The following is a 22,083-nucleotide window of genomic DNA, read 5'->3' on the forward strand; positions in this document are numbered from 1 at the left end:
TCCATGAATGCATCACCAATGTTGAATACAATTACGACAAAGTTTGATACCTGAAATAAAATACATTTTTACAAAGGTCATATGTCATATTCAATTTTGTTACAATTGTCTGTCCAATAAGTTGTCCAGTTGAGGAGCTAACACATTCAAGAGTTTGTACACTGCTGTCACTGTTGTGGTTTAATGCTAAGCAAAAGTTGTACATGCTCCTTCATTCCAGTCCAGCATCTGTGATATTCTCTCTCAGCAAAGTCTGGCACAAGTTTGTTTTCCACATTTCCCTGATGACAGCAGTGTGTCTGTGGTCTTTATGATCGTGGTAGACCATTTTCTTTCTGTATTTTGCTGCATTTTTCTGTTACAGTATGCCGAGTTTTCTTGAAATCTTAAATTTCAGCCAAAACTAAAGCAAGCAAGAAAGACTGAAGCACAGGTGACAACTGTATAGTTTATTTGTGCCATTTCTTATTTAGGCAATGAACATTCAATCTTACTGTTGATTACTGTACTTGGATCAAATATCTGCAAGTTTCTAATGTCCAACAAATTGCTACGCATTGTAGACTTTATAGGAACATGTTATCCTAACAGGAGAGCTTAGTAATTTCCATTACAATTTGTTTATATTCTCTTCGGAAATTGTGGTTTAAAACACCATATACTATGGCATTTAGGCAGCTGTTGAAATATGCCATAAAATAGCTGGCAATGAAAAGCTGCTCTGGTATCATGCCAGCCAAATGTGAATTAACCGCTACTGCCAGACCAATAAAATTCAATGGTGCCCAACAAACAGCAAAGAGAACAAACACGACAAACATGGTCAGAAAGTTCCTGAAGTCATGGGGATTTATTTTGGATCGACTGTCCGGCTTAATTCTTCTCCTAACTTGGATGACAAAGATCCAGATACGCAGGTAGCAGTATGAGACAATGCTAATTGGCAGAATGAAATGAATGACCACTACGATGACCGTGTAGAAAGAACTGACTGACTGAACAAATGTGCACGAGTATATACGAGGGTCATACTGAAGAGATTCCACAAAGAGATTGGGAATGATTGCTACACAAGTCAACACCCAGACCAGTACCACAAAGCATGATGTGTTCCTTTTGCTGAAGATTTTGTCATACTTTGGACCATGACAAATGTAACAATATCTGTTGATTGCAATGCTGGTGATGTTAAAAATGGAACCAATAACGCTTAGCCCCATGACGAACCCACTAATTTGACAGTGGATGTAACCAAGAACCCATCCATTGTGGAATATGGCTAGGAGTATGAGAGGATACGGATAGATTGCTACGACAAGGTCAGCGATGGCAAGGTTCACCACAAAGGCATTTCCTACAAAAGAGCACAATTGGTTAGTTCAGCAATAAACAGCATTGCTTTTCATTGTGATGTTTGTATTAGAATTTGTTAAACATGTGACATGTGGAGAAGAAAGGTGTTAAAACAATCCATCCATCACTTAGTCTCCGAAAGCTCAATCTGAATTAGTGCTCATCTGGTTGCAGTATTACTTCCAACAATGCAGTCTTTCAATCCCAGTGTGGCTGCTTTCATCTTGTACATCTGTTCCAAACTTGTGCAATCTATCAGAAAGCTATGGACTCCTGTCAAACTGGTCTGCACATCTGTTGTTCCTTCAGTAGGGGCTGGGAGAAAAATGTTAGTAGAATAAACATGGACTGCAGCATAGAGACATAGTGGATGATCTTTTCTAGAAATTACATGGTTAAACATAGTAATGGCAGCCTTATGACTGGAATTGCTGTAGCCAGCGAGTCCCTCTATAATCCCCCTGTGTAGCACCATGCCAGTATAATGAGAATGGTAAGATTGGGATGTTCAGATGCATCTGTCGGAGATGAGGCCAGCAGCTGAACCCCGTCAGGAGCCAACTGCCAGAGGTCAAGGGTCAGCTCAGCTGCATGATCACTTTATTGAATATTTCCTGTTCTCCTGGCTCATAGGTGGCACCTAGAAGAAGCATCATATTAGTCCCTAATAGGAAATGTGTATCTTCTCCAGAGTATCTCTAGTGTTCGGATGGATGTGAGGAAGGGCAGGGTGGTTGTACACGTGCTCTAACTCTTTGAGAATCAATCAGACGCAATGATGGAGCATCTCTAGGCTGGATGTAACAAAATGCAACTTGAGGAGAGCCCATTTCAACAATATTCAACAAAGGAGCCATCACTCTTATCCTAAAGGATTGATTCTGACAGTTGCTGTGCATATTACAAACAGATGCGACTAACATAGTACGCAATAGCAGGTTTTGTGGGAAAGGAGTGAATTTGCTTATGACTTCACCTGCTCCACTATTCTATTTCCACTACATTCATAATGGCAGTGTAGAAGAAATGAAATTCAACACTATCCTTCCTACCTTCTTGAAATGAAATGCGTTTTGAAATGAAATATTTTGTGGGGTTATGAATTACTTTCAACAAGTTTCAATCTTGTTCTTTGAAAAGATTGCCAAATCAGATCAGAGTGAAGTGGCATAGGTTCATCTATTGATGGCATCACATTATTATGTTGCAAATAACACACACTTCTATTTGGCCGTCTTCTGAATGAGCAGTTGGAACACACTGCCATTTATACAAGGAACAAAGCCAGGAAAGGTTGGGATTTGCCTCAGTTATTGAAGTGAAGTGGTTTGTAGTGGGATAAAACTTGTAAACCATTAACATCAGAAAAATACTTTGTTGCTCTTTACTTTTGCTGGAAACGGTTCATATGTTTGACAATGACAATGTTTGAAGACAGGATCTAGAAACATCACAAATGACCCCAAGTTAAAATGAACTGACAGATCACACTACCTAGCCCATCCATGCAAGATGGCCAGAGTAGTAGTGCCCATGGAAAAGAAGCCCAACCCGACTTTATCTTCAATGGGAATGGAGCAAAAACGTATACACAAAGGTATTATAAAGGAATAGGTTTATTGGGCTCAATATCTATTCTAAAACACGTCTACAATTTCCATTAGTTTTGGTCCATGCCTTCACTTGGCAGAAGATAAATGACCATTTCTCCAGCATTTGCTAATCTTCCATTGAAGTTACAGCAGGAGATCAGAGGTCTATCTGAAACTTACATCTAGACACAAACATTTATTCGCTTGATCCATAGTGGAACTGGTGTCTTCACTGATGGAAAACACTTTATTGCTTGGAGAATTCATGCAGGAGGCCCTTATTTGCTGTCAAGTATTTTTTCTAAGAGCAGCTCTCCTCTAACATCCAATAAGTAAATAACATTATGACAGATGTTATTGGGCTGAATGGACTCTAATTTCCTGAGTTACAGCGTGGATTTGGGAGGCAAATCATGCTATTCCTCTTGCAAAATTTCAAATGAACAAATCAAATATTGTCTCACAGATCATTTACACTAAGTAACTGGAGTCTGGTGTCAGATACACTCCTGTCTAAAGTATTTTGACAAGCCTTTCGATGATCAGAAATCTAAATGAGCATGGGGCATTTTCTTAGCATCTGTGAACAACAGTGATAAATCAGTCAGTGAGTTGCTTTATTGATCAATCCTGTGAGCTAGCCAAAAAACTATCAGCCTTGAATCCTGCATCCCAGGAAGATTCAGTGGAGCTTCAATTCCAATCTGTGTGGTGTTATACTTATCATAAGCAATGAGACATTATGACAAAAACTTTGCATGAATTTATTTTATTTCCTGAATCTCAATGTACCATACAACAAATGGAAAATAGGAACAGGTGTCGGCCATTTGGCCCTTTGCGATTGCTCAACTGTTCAATATGGTAATGACTGATCATCCAGCTTCATACTTAGTTCCCATTTCTCCCCATACCCTTTGACCCCTGTAGCTCTAAGTACTATGTCTAATGCCTTCTTGAAAGCATTCAATGATTTGGTCTCTGCTGTTTTTTTCCTGTGGAAGAGAATTCCATTAACTCACAACTCTCAATGTGAAGAAATGTTCTTTTCCTCCTAAATGGCCTAGTCAATATTATTCTGTGACCTCTAAATCTGGACTCCTTGGTTATCAGGAACATTCTTCCTGCAATAACTCTTGCAAGTCCTGTTAGAAATTTATAGGTTTCTGAGATTTTCCCCTCACCCCCACTTCTTCTAAACTCCAGTGCATATAGTCCTAAATGATCCAATATCTTTTCATACATCAGTCTTGCCATCCTGAGAATGAGTCCCAGCATTCCTGGGGTTGAAAAGTATGGGAAGCTGCTGCAGAAAAGCTTTGCACTTGAGGCATTCAATTACCCATCCCTCTGTTCATAACCCTGGCTCCCACCTCATTATCAAGAGCATGTGGATAAGGAAATTCTCTTGGGAAATTCTGCCTGCTGTTAGACTAATGTTACCTCAGCATCACCTACAAGGGGAGATATTTAGAAATCACTTACACTTGCACTTCTAAAAGTGTGAGAACTCAAAGCTTCTGAAGTATCAGGAGCGAATACATCTATAGTAGACATCTGCACTCAAATGTTTTTAATTCAGAGTCATTGAGCTGTAGTGTGAGTTACTGACACTTTGACATATAAAGGAGAGAAAAATGCATTTAAACGCTTTACTTCAGACTTTGGTCACAGCTTGGAGGAAAGCATAGGTTCTGATTGAGGTTGTTTGGTTGATATTGTGCTCAGTAAAAGGAATCAGGTGGGATGGAGATTGAAGGTCTACAGAAATAGATTCTATTCAGCAAGTGGGAGGTGGTGGTGTAGACTCAATGCTCTAGTAAGCTGGAGGCCTAGCTTAATGCTTTGGGGGAATGGGCTTGAATCCTTTAACAGCAGGTAGCAAAATTTGAATAAAATTAATAAATCTTTACTGGTGACCTTGGAACAATCACCAAGCCATTGTTGATTGTTGTAAAAATACATATGGATAATGAATATTAGTCCTTTAGGGAAGGAAATCTGATCCTTAAGTAGTCTGGCCTACAAGTGATTCCAGGTCCACAACACAATGTGGTAGATGCTTAAGTGTCCTCTGATATCTGCCATTTGGTTGCATCAAGCGACCAATTAATTGAGTTTTTGATGAGATAGCATTTAAGGAGAGTTAGATGAGCATAGCGCAGTTGACGTGACATATATAGAATTTGACAAAGTGCCACATAAGTTTGTCGGCTAAATTAAAGCACATGGAATAAAAGGTTCTCTGGACACACAAATGCAAACTTTATTGAGTGACATGAAATAGATATGATAGTGGAGAATTGTTTTTCATTCCGGAGGAATGTGTACAGTGGAGTTGCCTGGGATTGGGATTAGAGCTACTGCTCTTCTACATATAGATCAATAGAAAATATTCAGAACTTCCTTCTACAAGTAATATTTTATGTTAGGTTGTAATTCTGAAATAGAAATTGATAATGTTTTGTTAATCATGATCTCACTGAATGGCAGAAGAGGCTTGGGGGGCATATGACCAAATCCAGGTTCCTGTAAATTCACGTAATACAAGTCTCAGTCACAAGGCTATTGAAAAGTTACAAACACTGAAGTTAACGCATAACAAAACTGCAGAATGTTGGAAGTGAAAGAGAAAACTTCGGTTAAGTTTCAGCTCTGTTGGCGTAGGTCTGCAACAGTATTAGAGTTTATACTGGGTTTCCTAAATTAAAACTACTGCAGAATGCAAATTGATATTTTATTTAGCCTTGTCCAGTTAACTGAGGATACTCAGTAGCTTTATTGTGATTGCAATTATTGATTTGGAGTTAGTTTGATGTAGCAGGCTAGCACTCTCTCCCGTGACCTCTGCAGCCACCTTTCGATTACATATGGCAATCCTTTTGGTAATTCATTTGTAATGGGTATAGTTGGCTTGTAATTCATAGGTCCAAGCTATATACTGGTTAATCCACATTATCAGTAAAAATGAACAGAAGACTGAGGATAACTAACTCAGTTTGTGGTACAGAAGCCACCATTGATTTGTGTAGCAATTCAGAAAAAAATTGGCAATGGCCAGATAGATAGCTCACTTTTTGTAACAAATGGGCTAAAATTAAATGTCCCGGTAGTGGAGGCAGTGAGGTGGGGGTGGGGGGGTGGGGGAACGAAATGGTTGCCCCGGAAGGCAATGGATTCTCTAGGAGAAAGTGAGGACTGCAGATGCTGGAGATCAGAGCTGAAAATGTGTTGCTGGAAAAGCGCAGCAGGTCGGGCAGATTCTCCTGCTCCTTGGATGCTGCCTGACCAGAATGGATTCTCTACCCTGAAGCTTCCCACTTAATTATACAGCACTCCCATCTCCCAGCCAGCATCTAGGGAGGATTAAATCCCACACAATGTCTGTGATGTACACATGAATGGTATCATGAACCTACATGAATGTATGTACTCCACTCGTCTTTAACCAATGCCTACACCTGAGTGTTCATTAGGAGAAAGTGAGGACTGAAGATGCTGGAGATCAGAGTCGAGAGTGTGGTGCTGGAAATGCACAGCAGGTCAGGCAGCATCCGAGGAGCAGAGGAATCGAAGTTTCGGCAAAAGCCCTTCCTGATGAAGGACTTTTGCCCAAAGTGTTGATTCTTCTGCTCCTCAGATGCTGCCTGAACTTCTGTGCTTTTCCAGCACTACACTCTCGACTGAGTGCTCAGTGCACATAAACAAAAAGGTAAACACACACGCATTTAGAGAGGGATGTCTTTTTAATAAATGAATTCCCCACACAGATAAGAATATTTGGCTTATTTGAACAGACGCACAGTCTCCTTACAGTAGATCTGCTCTCAGATATGCAGAATACTTGAAGAAGCATTGCTTTATTAAACAAATAAATCCATTTACTGCTATTTAATGCTAGATGTAATTGCAATAAGTTCAGTGAACCATCCTTAGTTCTGCTCAAACAAACATTTAATTGGATGCTTCAAAGACAGGACAACAAATCCTAACCAGCTCCAGAGGGATGACAGGTCCTTCCTCTGTGATAATGTGACAGAATAATTGAACTGCATTTGTGCTTTTACAACAGCTAGTTTCTGAACTATATTGCTCAATGCAACATTGTAAGCCTGGATAGTAACTGATGAAGTTTGAACGCAATAAGAAGGAAAGAGTTTAATAAATATTTCTTGCAGTGTACATTGGATGAATTTAAATTGTCAACCCCCCCCCCCCCCCCCCCAAAGTTGAGAAGGTGCTGGGTTTTCTGATTGAGGTATTTAAAATAATGAAGTGAATCAGCAGAGATAGGGAATGAGTCATTCCTCTCTCAGCACAATATTTAAAGAAAAGAGAACATTCCTCTAAATTTAGACATGGAAGCAAATGCAGGGAAAACATCTTCACAATGTAAGCAAGAAAATTGAAAATAATGACTTTAGAGGTCTTAGATACCAAAGCAAAATATTCTGCCACACAATAGGGAGAGGAACTGGGATTAAAAAGTAAGACTCTGCTATGACTAATACGGAATAAAGCAAACCCAGTGGCCTAAATGTTTTCCTGTCTTATCGTGCAAAAATAACACATAAACCAAGAAGTTAAAAAAAAAGTTGTTTACAAGGGGCCTTCTATAATATCTGAAGTCCAAGTGGTGCAGGCAGATCTCCAGTGCTAGATCAGAGTGGTGGTGGAAAAGAACAGCAGGTCAGGCAGCATCCGAGGAGCAGGAAAATAGACATTTCAGGCAAAAACCCTTCACCCCCTCATCCCTGAGGAAGGGCTTTTGCCTGAAATGTCGATTTTTCTACTCCTCAGATACTGCCTGACCTGCTGTGCTTTTCCAGTACCACTCTAGACTCTGATCTCCAGCATTTGCAGTCCTCACTTTCGCCTAGATCTCCAGTGCTGTTAGGTGAGGAGTTTTCAGGATCTTGACCCAAGGTATCATGGTCCAGGAAACCTTCAGTTCTTAGGGGATATTACATTTTGTGTTATTTTCCAACTCACATGAAGACCTGAGATTTTAAGACTATGCATTAAAAGAGGAGCTACTTAGCTGTAGGAAGGAAGTGGGAAAGGACACAAGCTTGTGAGAACACTCTACACCCTGTTCAAGCTCTATTTGAAGTGCATTACTATTAACTACATCATCAATTATAGACTGAACAGATATCAAACTAGAATGATCAGCTGTTTTCAGTACTGTCATGATTAGATCAGTGTAGTAATTGATAGTCTCTTTTGAAGTTATAAATCTTCCTTTAATTACAAAGAACCAGCCTTTTCACTTGGTAACCATATCTGAGAAACACACACACATACAGCATAAGTGAAGCTGGATGAATAAGCTCATAGGAGAGTTTTCAGTTGTTCACAGGATTAAGTTCCAGCCTGTCACAGTCAATACTTTAGTGTGTATTTTATGGGGAGGTGTCTTGACAGAGAACTGTTGCTGTTTGATGCCATTACTCTGAAACTGAGTCTAATTTCAGGAGGTTGAACATGCACAGATCAGTTGAGAAGTCCTGAAGATGTTGTCTGTCAGTCAGAGTTCTGACATTGGTTAACCCACACTAAATTAATGCATGCAACAACCAAACTTATGCTACTTGCTAATTTAATCGATGGTAATGCAGAATCCAGGGGTGAGGAATCCGTTGAGTCACAGCATGGCTCAACAGGGGACTGAAGTTTACTTAAGACTCACGCCCCTTGAAGTTAGCCTACATGTCCTAATGTGGGAGTATTTTCTGGCAGCACAAAATGCTGGAGGATGCTGGGGCAGAATAACTAATCTACAAGAAGAATACCATGCTACATGGAGTGAGGAAATCCTCTAACTAAACTTTTCAAAGTCAGTGGGACCAGTTAGCCATCATTGCCAACTGAAACAGTCTCGCCCCCCAAAACAGAATCCAGTGCGATAACTTACCTATCTTTTCCTGACAACGCCTGATTAATTTACTAATTGAAAATCTGTCTATCTCAACTTTTCACCCACTTTATTCCCATAACCCAGAACACCACTGGTTAACATATTCAAAGATTTAGCCTCCACAGCCTACTGTGGCAGTGAACTACAGAGATTGACTCCCTTTGAGTAAAATAATTTCTCCTCACTTTGGACCTGAGTAGTATCCCCCTTATTTTTAAATTATGCCCACTGGTTCTAGATTCGCCAACCAAAGGAAATTTCTTACATGCACCTACCCTGTCTATCCCTTTACGTGTTTTGTAAGTTTCAATGAGATCATCTCTGATTCTTCAAAACCCTAGAGAATCCAGTCAGAGTTTGCTCCGTCTGTCTTCATAGGACATCTGAGAACTAGTCCAGTGAACTTCTGTTGCACTGTCTCTGTGGCAATAATATCTGAGATAAGGAGACCAAAACTGCACACAGTACTCAGGTGTGGTCTAGCCAAGCTCCTACACAATTGAAACAAAACTTCACTACTCCTTACTCAAAATCTCTTGCAATGTTAATATATGCTAATTACAAATGTCTCATTAGGTTTGGACCACAGTTAAACCTCTGCAATATTACTCTTAGGAAGTAAGAATAAAAAAAAGAATGAAACCAGAGAAAGAATATTTAGTTAACCAATTCATAAATATCATTTTAAAGCAAAGTTGTATAGATGGCTGAATGGTAGCTATGATGAGAATAGCTGGCTCCAAGGATCAAATTTGGTTAGGCTACTTTGGTAAAAATTTCTTCTCTGTTGGCTGGAAAACACCTTATGAAATATGCATCAGGTTGCAGAACGCAATCGACAACCCCAATCAAAAATGAATTTAAAAAACAAAACATAATTTTTATTTCTATAGAAGGGGTCTTTGATTTCCTGTGGCCCGTATACTTTGGAAATCTGTCACTAGCCGTCTCTGACTCCCTTTTGTCCTTTAAAATGCTCTTGAACATATTTCTTTTGTTATTTTTTTTTCTCTCTCTAGCATCTCCTTAATAGACAATAGACAATAGGTGCAGGAGTAGGCCATTCTGCCCTTCGAACCTTCACCACAATTCAATATGATCATGGCTGATCATCCTTAACCAGTGTCCTGTTCCTGCCTTATCTCCATAACCCTTGATTCCACTATCCTTGAGAGCTCTATCCAACTCTTTCTAAAATGAATCCAGAGACTGGGCCTCCACTGCCCTTTGGGGCAGAGCATTCCACACATCCACCACTCTCTGGGTGAAGAAGTTTCTCCTCATCTCTGTCCTAAATGGCCTACCCCGTATTTTTTAGCTGTGTCCTCTGGTTCGCCACTCACCCATCAGCGGAAACATGGTTCCTGCCTCCAGAGTGTCAAATCCTTTAATAATCTTATGTGTCTCAATCAGATCCCCTCTCAGTCTTCTAAACTCAAGAGTATACAAGCCCAGTCGCTCCAGTCTTTCAGCATAAGGTAGTCCTGCCATTCCAGGAATTGACCTTGTGAACCTACGCTGTACTCCCTCAATAGCCAGAATGTCTTTCCTCAAATTTGGAGACCAGAACTGCACACAGTACTCCAGGTGTGGTCTCACCAGGGCCCTTTACAGCTGCAGAAGAACCTCTTTGCTTCTATACTCAATCCCTCTTGTTTTGAAGGCCAGCATGCTATTAGCCTTCTTCACTACCTGCTGTACCTGCATGCTTACCTTCATTGACTGGTGTACAAGAACACCCAGATCTCTTTGTACTGCCCCTTTACCTAAATTTAGGTAGTAATCTGCCTTCCTGTTCTTGCCACCAAAGGGGATAACCATACATTTATCCACATTAAACTGCATCTGCCATGCATCTGACCACTCACCTAACCTGTCCAGGTCACCCTGTAATCTCCCAACATCTTCCTCACATTTCACCCTGCCACCCAGCTTTGTATCATCAGCAAATTTGCTAATGTTATTACTAATACCATCTTCTATATCATTAACATATATTGTAAAAGGCTGCAGTCCCAGCACTGATCCCTGCGGTACCCGACTGGTCACTGCCTGCCATTCTGAAATGGAGCCGTTTATCACTACTCTTTTTTTCCTATCAGCCAACCAACTTTCAATCCAAGTTAGTACTTTGCCCCCAATACCATGTGCCCTAATTTTGCTCACTAAGCTCCTATGTGGGACTTTATCAGAAGCTTTCTGAAAGTCCAGGTACACTACATCTACTGGATCTCCCTCGTCCATCTTCAGAGTTACATCCTCAAAAAATTCCAGAAGATTAGTCAAGCATGATTTCCCCTTCATAAATCCATGCTGACTCTGACCTATCCTGTTACTACTATCCAGATGTGTTGTAATTTCATCCTTCATAATAGACTCCAGCATCTTTCCCACCACTGAGGTCAGACTAACTGCTCTATAATTTCCTGCTTTCTCTCTCCCACCTTTCTTAAAAAGTGGTACAACATTAACCACCCTCCAATTCGAAACTGATCCCAAATCTATCGAACTCTGGAAAATAATCACCAACGCATCCACGATTTCTTGAGCCACCTCCTTCAGTACCCTGGGATGTAGACAATCAGGCCTCGGGGACTTATCAACCTTCAGACCTAACAGTCTCTCTAGCACCAATTCCTGGCAAATATAAATTCCCTTAAGTTCAGGTCCTTCAGCCACTGTTACCTCAGGGGGATTGCATGTGTCTTCCCCAGTGAACACAGATCTGAAGTACCAATTCAATTCTTCTGCCATTTCTTTGTTCCATGTAGTATATTCCCCTGTTTCTGTCTTCAAGGGCCCAATTTTAGTCTTAACCATTTTTTTGCCTTTCACATACCTAAAAAAGCTTTTACTATCCTCCTTTATATTTTATATTTTATATTTTTGGCCAGTTTACCTTCGTGCCTCATTTTTTTCTCTGCGTATTTCCTTCTTAGTAATCCTGATGTCAAAATTTGTTTGAAAGCACTCTTGTGAAATGCTTTGGACTGTTTTATCATGTTAAAGGCACTATTTAAATGCATGTTGTTGTTGTAAACTTCTCCACCATGTTGCCTCTTTCTCCTTTCTTAAAAACATGCTCTTTAAGATTTAGCTTCTTGACCCAGCCATTGGTCAACTGAAAGATATGTCTTTTGGAGCTTTTGTGTGGTGATGCTCCTTTGAAGCTCTTTGAGAGGGTTCTACTTCATTAAACACAAGCTAAATACAAGCTGTTTAATGTATCAAATTATTTCACACAAACACTTCTTAAGCATTGTCATTATTTCGGCAAAGTGACAGCCAATTAATGTACAGCAAGAGCCCACCTATAGCAGTTCAATTCACGGGTCGGTTAAATTCTTGTTTGTGACATTGGTTCAGGGAAGAATGGACAATGCCACAGAATCTTAAAATTGTTTTTGGTCATTCACAAAATGCAAGGTTGCTGCTAGCACCAGTACTTTTATACCTTTCCAAATGCCTTTTGAGAAGGCGCTGATAAACTGTCTTCTTTAATCACTGATTCGCACTTTCAGACTGATGGAAGTCTGAGCCTTTTTAGAGGACAGTTAAGAATTGATTTTGTTGCTGTAGGTCTGGAGTCATAAATAAGCCAGAGAAGGCAAGGACAGTGACTACCTTCTGTCAAAAGTATGGTTTCATACTCACCGCAATGAATCAGATTTACTTAATTAACCGTATTTAAATTAACCAACTGCTTTGATGGCATTTGAGCTCACATCTCCAATTCATTGGTCTACACTTCTGAATTTGTCTATCATCAGAACTTTCTTTTTACCTGACCCAGTGGCAGTTAATGTTTGCCTGGTTGGATGGATGAGTTTCTGCTTTACAAAAATATTCTCCTTTAGTCACATATCAAACAGGTGACCTTGTCCTATGTCATTGAAGAATCCGATGGATAATATTTGCAATAATATTTCTTGATTCAAAACCTTTATTTCTATGTTTACTAATGTCGTTTAACACATGAAGTCTATTTTGTAAGAGTACTGAAGCAATTATTGAGAATGCTAAGATAATCTAGCATATTGATTTATCTGTTCCGATATTTGTAGACCACATTAGTCGATTAATGGCAACATTGTTGTTTCACTTTGGGATGATAATTTTACTCCAAACTTTGCCATGAGTGCAAACTGGCTACCTACAGTTTATAATGCTGAGATTTCAGAATGAAAAGATACATAAAGTGACTTAAGGTTTACAGTACAAGAATATACTTTCTGTCCAATTGATTTACTCCATGTTTCTGCTCTACATGGGCTTCTTCCAGCTTACTTCATCAACTCTAGCGGTACAGAATGTGTATATTAGCCACCTCAATTGTTCCCTGTGGTAAGAAGATCCACATTCTAACCACTCCCTGGGTGAAGAAAATTCTCCTGAATTCTTTATAACTGGATTTATCAATGGTTATTTTATATTTATGACCCTAAGCTTTTGATTAATCCCCAAGTCAAAATCTTTTCTTTAGATCTATCCCATTGAAACCTGTCATAAATTTAGAAACAATTTAAACATTTAAAGATAAAGCCATCCTTCAGCTCCTTTCTTTATTTTCAAATCTGACAAAGTCACTCAAGCTAATCTTCCTTTAGCAGGCATCATCTGGTATAGAGATTCACATTTCTACATAAATAAATATTCATTTCAATTAATTACAGTTCATTCATTATAGATTCTCCAATGGTCGTGATTGAAGAGGCCCGGTGGCTCAGTGGTTAGCACTGCTGCCTCACAGCACCAGGGACCTGGGTTTGATTCTAGTGTTGGGTGACTGTCTGTGTGGAGTTTGCACATTCTCCCCATGCCTGTGCGGGTTTCCTTCGGGTGCACTGGTTTCCTCCCACAGTCCACAGATGTGTAGCTTAGGTGCATTAGTCAGGAGTAAAGGTAGAGTAATGGGGAGCAGGTTTGGGTGGACTACTCTTCAGAGTATCGATATGGACTTGTTGGGCTGAGGGGCCTATTTCCACATTGTAGGGATTCTATACTAAAATATGCTGATATTTTACCAGTATTGCAATACACATAAACCAAATCTAGATCACAATCATAAAAAAGGATCAAACCACTTTCTGTATCAGTCCTTCAAAAGTAATTTCTACTCCATTACCTAATTGCTTCTGTACACGTCATATGGTCTGTGAATTGTGGAGACATTCGACAGGTTTCTTACCTGAGAGAGGGAACAGCAATGCATTTTACTTTTCAGCTCCACTTTAGTCATTGGATATGGGCACATTATTGGTAAAAATGGACAATGTAATATTCTTCATTGTCATAATGTGGTGGAACTGGCCTGGCTGCAACCAGCACCTGGTTACAAGCCAACAATGGTTGCTGCAATGGAATTCTCACTGAGGAACAGAACATAAGCTGAAAAATCAAAGGAGCCTTGTTGCATCAGCACAGACTGCAACCTTCTGGGGGAATTTTGGATGAGATGAAACCTCCACTAAGCTCTCTCCTTCTTCTTCACCTTGAGGCTACAACCAGGGCTGCCCCAGGGCTACATCCCATGTTGTGGTTCTGGTAAACCATAGTTTAATGGAACCATAGCTGAATGGAAGGTGGACATGGAAATGAGCATGTACCTAGGATCGATTGGAGAAGATACAGAAAAAAAAATCACAAGAATGCTTCCAAGAATGAGGAACCTAATTTACAAAGAAGCAGAATATTGGACTCTTCTCCTTGAAGCCCAGGTAATATTTTGGTAAATCTCCTCTGTATCCTCCCCACTGCAATCACATTCAACCTACGATATGAAATCCAAACTGCACACAATACTCTAGCTGTGTCCTAACCAAATGCTACACAGTTCCAGCATAACCTCCCTGCCCTTAACCTCCATGCCTCAGCTATAAAAAGCAAATATTCCAATGCCTTCTTAACCACTTTATCAATCTGTCCCGCCACCTTAAGGGGCCAGTGGACATGCAAACTACTTATCCTTGGTGCTTCTCCAGGGTCCGACAATTCATCATGTATTCCTTTGCCTTGTTTGTCCCGTCCTAGACCATCACTTCACGTTTCTCTGGATTGAATTCAATTGCCACTAATCAGTGCATCTGAGCAATCCATCTAAAATCTAAGGCTATCCTCATCACTATCTATCTCCCTCCCACCTCCAGCCATTTTCTTGCAGGCAGTACACACAATGAGCAAATGGCATCCTCAGCATTTTCTGATTCTACTAATGTCTTTTCCTTTGAGTTTAACCTTTACTGCATTGAATTGCAGTTTTTTTTATTTCGGAAACAAGCAGGTTACATGTTCAGCTCACCAATAATATGTTGACTCATACCCTTCTGTTCAGCCTTTGACCTCACCATCACCTTGAAGCAACTGGCAGAGGTGATGGTAGCTGCTCTTGACAAGCTGCAAGCTTTGACTGAGTATGGTGCTGCTGCTGTAGCACAAAAGGCCAGTGATGGCCTTTTTTTTTATCATTTTTAACACAAAAAAACATTGTTTTCATCTTAAAATTAACAAAAGAAAACTTAATGTTATAGCTTTGTTCAGGACCATTGAGAAGAATGCAGCAGAACAGGAAAAGCATTATTAATTAAATTTGAATACTGACCTGCTCAAACTTTTCACTGATCAACTAAGTGACAAAAATTCATAGCACACAGGATTTGTCATGATCACATCTTGGAGCATCAAGCAGGGATGGCTGTCTATTGATCCAAGACAAAGCAATCCAAGAACACAAAAAGCAGATACTCTTGAAGAGGCGGGTTCTGGGTGAAAAAGGAACCTATGTATGAGGTATGCCATAAAAATACACACCAAGGCACATTTTCTGGGCAGTATGTATGATGTTTCCACTTGAGAACAATCAAATGTCCTCTTTGAGAAAGAAGAAGCATTGATCCCAAACTCCCTTACTTAATGGCTAAAGAACTTACTCGTGGTCTGGTGGCCATATTGAAAATTAATACAAACTGCTTTGTGAAGCACACTCTTCAATTCAATATACTTCGAGCAACAGCCCAACATTATACCACAGTAAAAGAGAAATGTAAAACAAAGGGTATGTTTTATGTTATCGATGATGAATGAGGGTCTCACCTTGGATTGGGATAATTTGCAGTGTGCAGCAGTCACCAGCAGCAGACAAACTACAGCTACCAAAGAGTGAAGGAGCTGATGGTCTCATTATTTGTGACTGGGCAAACTTATGATCATGGAGCGCCCATCATTTTAACTGTTTAGTGTGTGGCATGTTTTGGATAATGCATGGTCTTGTTCAAATGTGTCACATGAAATTCTGTGTAAAGTTGACAAATGAGCTTTATTCTTAAGTGGAAGCTAATTGAGCAAGCAATAAACGTTCAACCAACTAGGAAATTCCATGTGGACAGAGGTTCACTATTCACCTCGACATGCAAACCTAATGTATATATAACATAGCCATTTTTATGCCAGTTGTTGTGGCTATAGTATCATTTGTGTTTAATAGATTATGTGTTGTTATGGTGCCTGGTGTTGCTGAGAAATAAATACTTCCAGTTTGGTTTTGGTGACAAACAATTGAAATGTTTCCACAGGCTTGGAAATTGAAAACTTAATTTAATTTGTGTTCAAAAATTTTAACCTCTTAAGAGCTTTGTGGAAAAGTGTGAGGCTGAACTGATTTGATTTATTACTGTCACTTGTACTGATGTACAGTGAAAAGTATCTTACATGCTTTACAAACAAGTCCTACTCTGCAGATACGAACTGGAGCCAGGCAGAAGTAATAAGTTCTCCTATACTAATGGAGATTAGGAAACTAGGGGCTTGCATGACAATTTGATAGATACAATGACTGTTCTTCTGGTGTCAGGCAATAAATTCTGGATTTATACAACAGATTTTCACAATATGTGGTTGCATTGTCAGTTAAAAGCCATTATAAATACACCACCCATGCCTCTTTAAAATTGTTGAAAAAAGAAATATGATAATGAAAACCTTTTAAGGAGGACAGGAGGAGAAAGAGGGAGAAAGAGAGAGGAGAGGAGGAAAGGGAAAAGGGAGAGGGACAGACTGCTGAGGACAGGGGCATGATTGAGAAGAATCAAATCATGTCAGTGGGGCATTGATAGGGAGGGAGAGTAAGCGTGAGGGGAGGGAGAATAAGCATGAGAGATGGAGGGACAGAGGGAGAGTAAATAGATAAAGAAGAAAGAGAGGAAGGGGCAAGTGAGAGTAGGGCAGAAAGAGGATGAGGGACAGAAAGGCAGAGAGACGCCAGAGAAAGGGAATGAGAGACACGGAAGGGTGTAGGAGATGATGTATATGTGGAAGGAGGTACGAAGGTCGTGCCAAGACAGAGTGTAGAAAGGATGAGGAATGAAAGGATGTGGAGGTAAAGGAAGCAAAGAGTACAGTGGGTGGTTGGGATGGGGGTTCCCCAACAGAAAAGACATAGGATCATAGAGCTGTACAGCACAGAAACAGACTCTTCGGTTTAACTCGTCTGTGCTGACTGGATATCCTAAATTAATCTAATCCCATTTGCCAGCAATTACCCCATATCCCTCTAATTTCTTCCTATTCATGTACCCATCCAGATACCTTTTAAATGCTGTAATTGTACCAGCCTCCACCACTTCCTCTGGCAGTTCATTCCAGACATGCACCACCCTCTGAATGGAAAGTGTTGCCCCTTAGATCCCTTTTAAATCTTTCCCCTCTCATCCTAAACCTATGCCCACTAGTTTTAGATTCTACTACCCTGGTTAAAAAAACACTTTGGCTATGCACCCTATCTATGACCCTCATGATTTTATAAACCTATACAAGCTCACCCCTCAGCCTCCAGTGCTCTAGGGAAAACAGCCCCAGCCTATTCAGCCTCTCCCTGTAGCTCACCCCTCCAACCCTGCAATCTTTTCTGAACCAGTCAAGTTTAACAACATCTTTTCTATAGCAGGGAGACCAGAATTGAATGGCATTCCACAAGTGGCCCAACTAATGCCCTGTACAGCCGCAACATGACATCTCAACTCCTATACTGGCCAATAAAGGCAAGTGTACCAAATGTCTTCTTCACTACCCTGTCTACCTGCAACTCCACCATCAAGGAACTATGACTTGCACCACAAGGTCTCCATGTTCAGCAACACTCCCAGGACCCTACTATTAAATATACTACCCTGATTTGTCTTACCAAAATGCAACACCTCATGTTTACCTAAATTAAACTCGATTTGCTAGTCTTTGCCCCATCTGACCAAGGTCCTGTTGTACTGTGAGATAACTTTCTTCACTGTCCACTACACCACCAATATTGGTGTCATCTGCAAGTGGACATGGATTAAAGTGAGAAGGAGGGAGTGAATTGGGAGGTAGAGAAATCAGGGAAGCGTGTGAGAGGGGAACGGAGGGGTAAGGAAACTGGGGTAGTGGGACAGATGGCGAGAGAGGGCAGTGAGTGGAAGGAAGGGGGTTAGAACGGCTCAGCGAGGCTGGTCAGAAGCAGGGAAGCAAAGTGGACGGGGAGAAGGAGCGATCTGAGAGGAAGGAGCTGATGAGTATCGAGGTGTGAGGGAGGGGCGTTTAACTGGTCATCTAGCGACCTCTCTCTACCCTGACCCTGGTCCCTCTACTCCCAGGTGAATAGACAGGTAGGGAGTTTAGCAGCAGGGGCTGAGCAGCCTTCGACCTGTTCGTGGGGAATGCCCACTCTCTCTGCTCCTTGCAAAACTACCGGCGAGGGGGGTGAGGGGGGAGTGCACAAACTTGCCTGCTTTACGCAGTTTCTTGTTTCTGAGCACTGACACGATGACCAGTGAATTGCCCAGGATATCGACCACGACCGTAAAGATGAGGACGCTGGCCAGGGTGCTGATGACCAAGGGTCTCCTGTCAGCAAGTCTCTCTGCTTCCCCAATGGACAGATTCTTCGGCAAAATCCTGTTCCCATTCATCGTGCATCGCCCCATGTGAAGGGGAATCGCTGACAGCGAGATCAATCTCTGAAACGGATGTGGTCTGGTTTGCAGACACTCCGGCAACACATGGAACTTGAGTGACTGGCGAGGATCCTCTCTCCGCTCCTTTCACCTAGCGTCCATCCATCAACTGTTTCGATACACTTCGCCCAAGTCCTCTGCTCTCCGGTTACTTTAATGTCTCTCCTGCTGTGTTATGTTTGGACCAGAAGCGTGTGGTGTCGATTCAACTCCGGAACAGCGATTGTATGAAAAAAAATAGATGGACCGGTCTGGGAACAAAAAGAGGCGTTTAACTACTTCTGTGCCACTGGCGGGGAATGCAATCGTAATTTCTACCCATGCTGTGCACACTCATACAGTACTGGGATTGCCTTTCAAACCTACACACTTGAGTTACCAGTTCTGAGGAAGGGCTCACTCAACCCGAACAGTTAACTCTGATTTCTCTCCACAGATGCTGCCAGACCTGCTGAGCTTTCCCAGCAGCTTCTGTTTTTGTTTGAATGTGTTATTTGATCACTCTTTAGATCACTTGTCCCAATAACTCCTCATGAGACTAGAGATTAAATGGCTTTTCGATTTGCAACTATACCTTCATTGCCTCTGCTCTTGATTATTTCAAGACACCCCTGCTGATCTCTCACCTTCCATCCTGTTGTAAATTTGAGATGAACAAAAACTGCAGTTTTTATAGCTATGCCAACCATCCTCCTATGATGAAATGATTTAGACTATATCACCCCTACTTTCAGTATTCAATACTCACTCCCAGAGAAGCAAAATCTTGATTTTAAAATTCTCATCCTTGTTTTCAAATGCTTTTATGATCTCATCCTTCCATGTATCTCCTCCAACCACAATTCTCCAAGATTAACTCATTCTGGCTTCTTGAAGATTCTTGATTGCAATCAATCCATTATTGGTAGGGTAGCCTTCCCTTCCTCCTTGCCTCTTGACCCAATTTTCTCCTTTAAGGAGCTTCTTAAAACCTACCTCTTTTACCAAGCTGTTGGCAGTCTGCATTGTCGATACCACTTTATGTGGCTTGGTGATAAGTTATAGTTTATATGCTCCCCTGAAGCACTCAATTGCATTAACGATAGTGTAATCTTACGTTACTTTTGCGTGTATTGCTGCAGCCAGGTTGGGAAGAGTAGACTGATTCCATTCCTTGCCCTACACCTCTACTGGCTATAACAAACTGTGCATTTACAAGGTAAATACTTGCCAATTATGGATATATTAGACTGTACATAGCTCAGTATCAGAAATAGGTCAGCAAAATTCCTTAAGTTAACTAATACATATTTAGTTTCTTTGCAAAATACTAACTCAAGCAAAGATTGAAAACAAAAACAAGTTGAAACTGTGCAAGTACTATATGTCAAACTGCAACCACACACTACACTCCCAATCAAGGAAAAATTTATAAGATATATTGGCAGAACATTTTCTTTAAAAAATACTGTTAAAAGCATTTAATTTTTCAAAAGTTTACAGATTTTCCAAATGCTGGCCTGTGACTAAGTCTGTTTCTACATAAGCTAGTGTTACTAGGTTTCTCGCTGGATCGGTTAGGGATGGTTGAATTCTTCCTTTTCTGGAGATGGGGTGTTAATTCAGACTTCTCCTTTTAGCATTCCCCATGTACAGCAATGAGGATTTTCAATGGGTTGTGCATTAACAATTTATCAAGAAATGTTGAAAAGAGGGGTTTCTGAGAAATAGAGCAAAGGCAAAGATTGTTGCCCTGTGGCAAATTCTCTGTCAAAGCCAGTATTTCTTATGCCCACAAACTAGGTCATATAAGCTATCTCTGAAAGCATTGCAGACTTCTTGACTCTATTCAAATAGGCATGCCTCTGAACTTGTTAACTGAAGAATTTGTTCAGTGTGTTACAAAGTGGGTCTTTTCACAAGGTTACTATGCCCTTGAGTCTTTTTTTCTAGAGAGGGGGTAATTGGCCAGGCTCCAACTAGGCTGGGTTTACAAAGTTTATTGGGGCCCTTTTTTTTGTTTACCCCTAACAGATAATGCCTCCGGCCTAAGGCTTTCATGTCTTAAAAAAAAGTATCATCAAAGGGGAGTGGCCAGCTAGCTGTGGAGCTAGCCTTCATTTAGATTAAAGTTAGTTGCAGCAGAAAATGTGTGAAAAAGGCTGCCGAATTCCCTCCTCTAATTTGAAACCTGTAAACCTTTGTTTGATTTTATGTTTTGTGCCAAGGGGTCTGTGTATATGGATTGTTGTAAGTAGCTTTGGAACAGCATCATTAAATCAGGATAGTCTGTCAGGTCTAGATAGGCGAAGTTATCCGGTATTCTGTTTTCTGTTCTTTGTGTTTCATTCCATAATTTTGTAAATAAATTCTGTTTGTTTAAGTCTTGGCAATTGGACTAGCTAATTCACTCCAGGAATATCCATTATACACTTATCTAAAATAAATAGCAAAGTTACGGTCTGAGCTGCCTGCTTAAAAATGTTTTGACGGGTTAGGCCTGGCCCAATGGCAAGTGGAACCATTTTGCATTCCCACCGCTAACATCTGCACTTGCACACATCTGCAACTCACCTTCTTCCTCCTCCTCCCCGAGAGTATTACACTCAAAATACTTAGGGAGGAAGCAAATTACTTCAACAGTTTGGACAGATTACCTAAGCAGTTCATTGGAATATAATCCATGTAGTGTTAATTCAAATGGATGTAGAAACTTTTACTGAGAAGAAGTTATGGGGAAAAAAAATACCCAATTATATTCACAGAGACAGAACAGGCTATAAATTTCAAACAGCAACAAAGCTACTGAATTTAATGCAGCAAATGCAAAGACATTGTGATCTCCAGGTACAAACCTCTCCTTTCCTGTTATCTGTTTAAATTTGATACCAAGCCAAGGGATTCTCCAGGGGTCTAGCAGCAGTGATGCCAGAAATCAGATAAGCAGCCATTCACATTGGTGTACCCTCATAGACAGTAAACCAGGAATTTAAAATGCATCCAAACTATTCACTTTCAGTTGAAATCTTCAAATAGTGAAATAATGCGTATGATTTTCTTAATAGAAGCAAAAAGAAGTAAGCATTTACATTTTTAAAATTACATTTGAAAAATTTGAAACTCCATTGATATAATTTTTTAAAATACTTTTTATACTTTTCTGAGTCAGTGACAGCATTTAGTTTCTGTTATGAAATGAGTAAACCATGAAAAACCTTCATTCAATAAGGTGTAACATTTTTATGGGTTATGGCAAAGT

General features: G+C 40.4%; 1 protein-coding gene across 1 annotated transcript; it reads right to left on the minus strand.

Annotated features, from left to right (window-relative positions):
• Positions 1-584: 584 nt before the first annotated feature.
• mtnr1al (melatonin receptor type 1A like) lies at positions 585-19,030 on the minus strand. Its single transcript, XM_072590185.1, has 2 exons — positions 18,617-19,030; positions 585-1,354 (listed from the first exon to the last, which is right to left on the minus strand). Exons 1-2 carry the CDS (start codon positions 18,813-18,815, stop codon positions 585-587), a joined length of 969 nt encoding a protein of 322 aa, XP_072446286.1. The 5' UTR covers positions 18,816-19,030.
• Between the last annotated feature and the right edge of the window lie 3,053 nt (positions 19,031-22,083).

This window comes from Chiloscyllium punctatum, chromosome 20, assembly GCF_047496795.1.
Source record: "Chiloscyllium punctatum isolate Juve2018m chromosome 20, sChiPun1.3, whole genome shotgun sequence".
Classification (NCBI taxonomy): domain Eukaryota; kingdom Metazoa; phylum Chordata; class Chondrichthyes; order Orectolobiformes; family Hemiscylliidae; genus Chiloscyllium; species Chiloscyllium punctatum.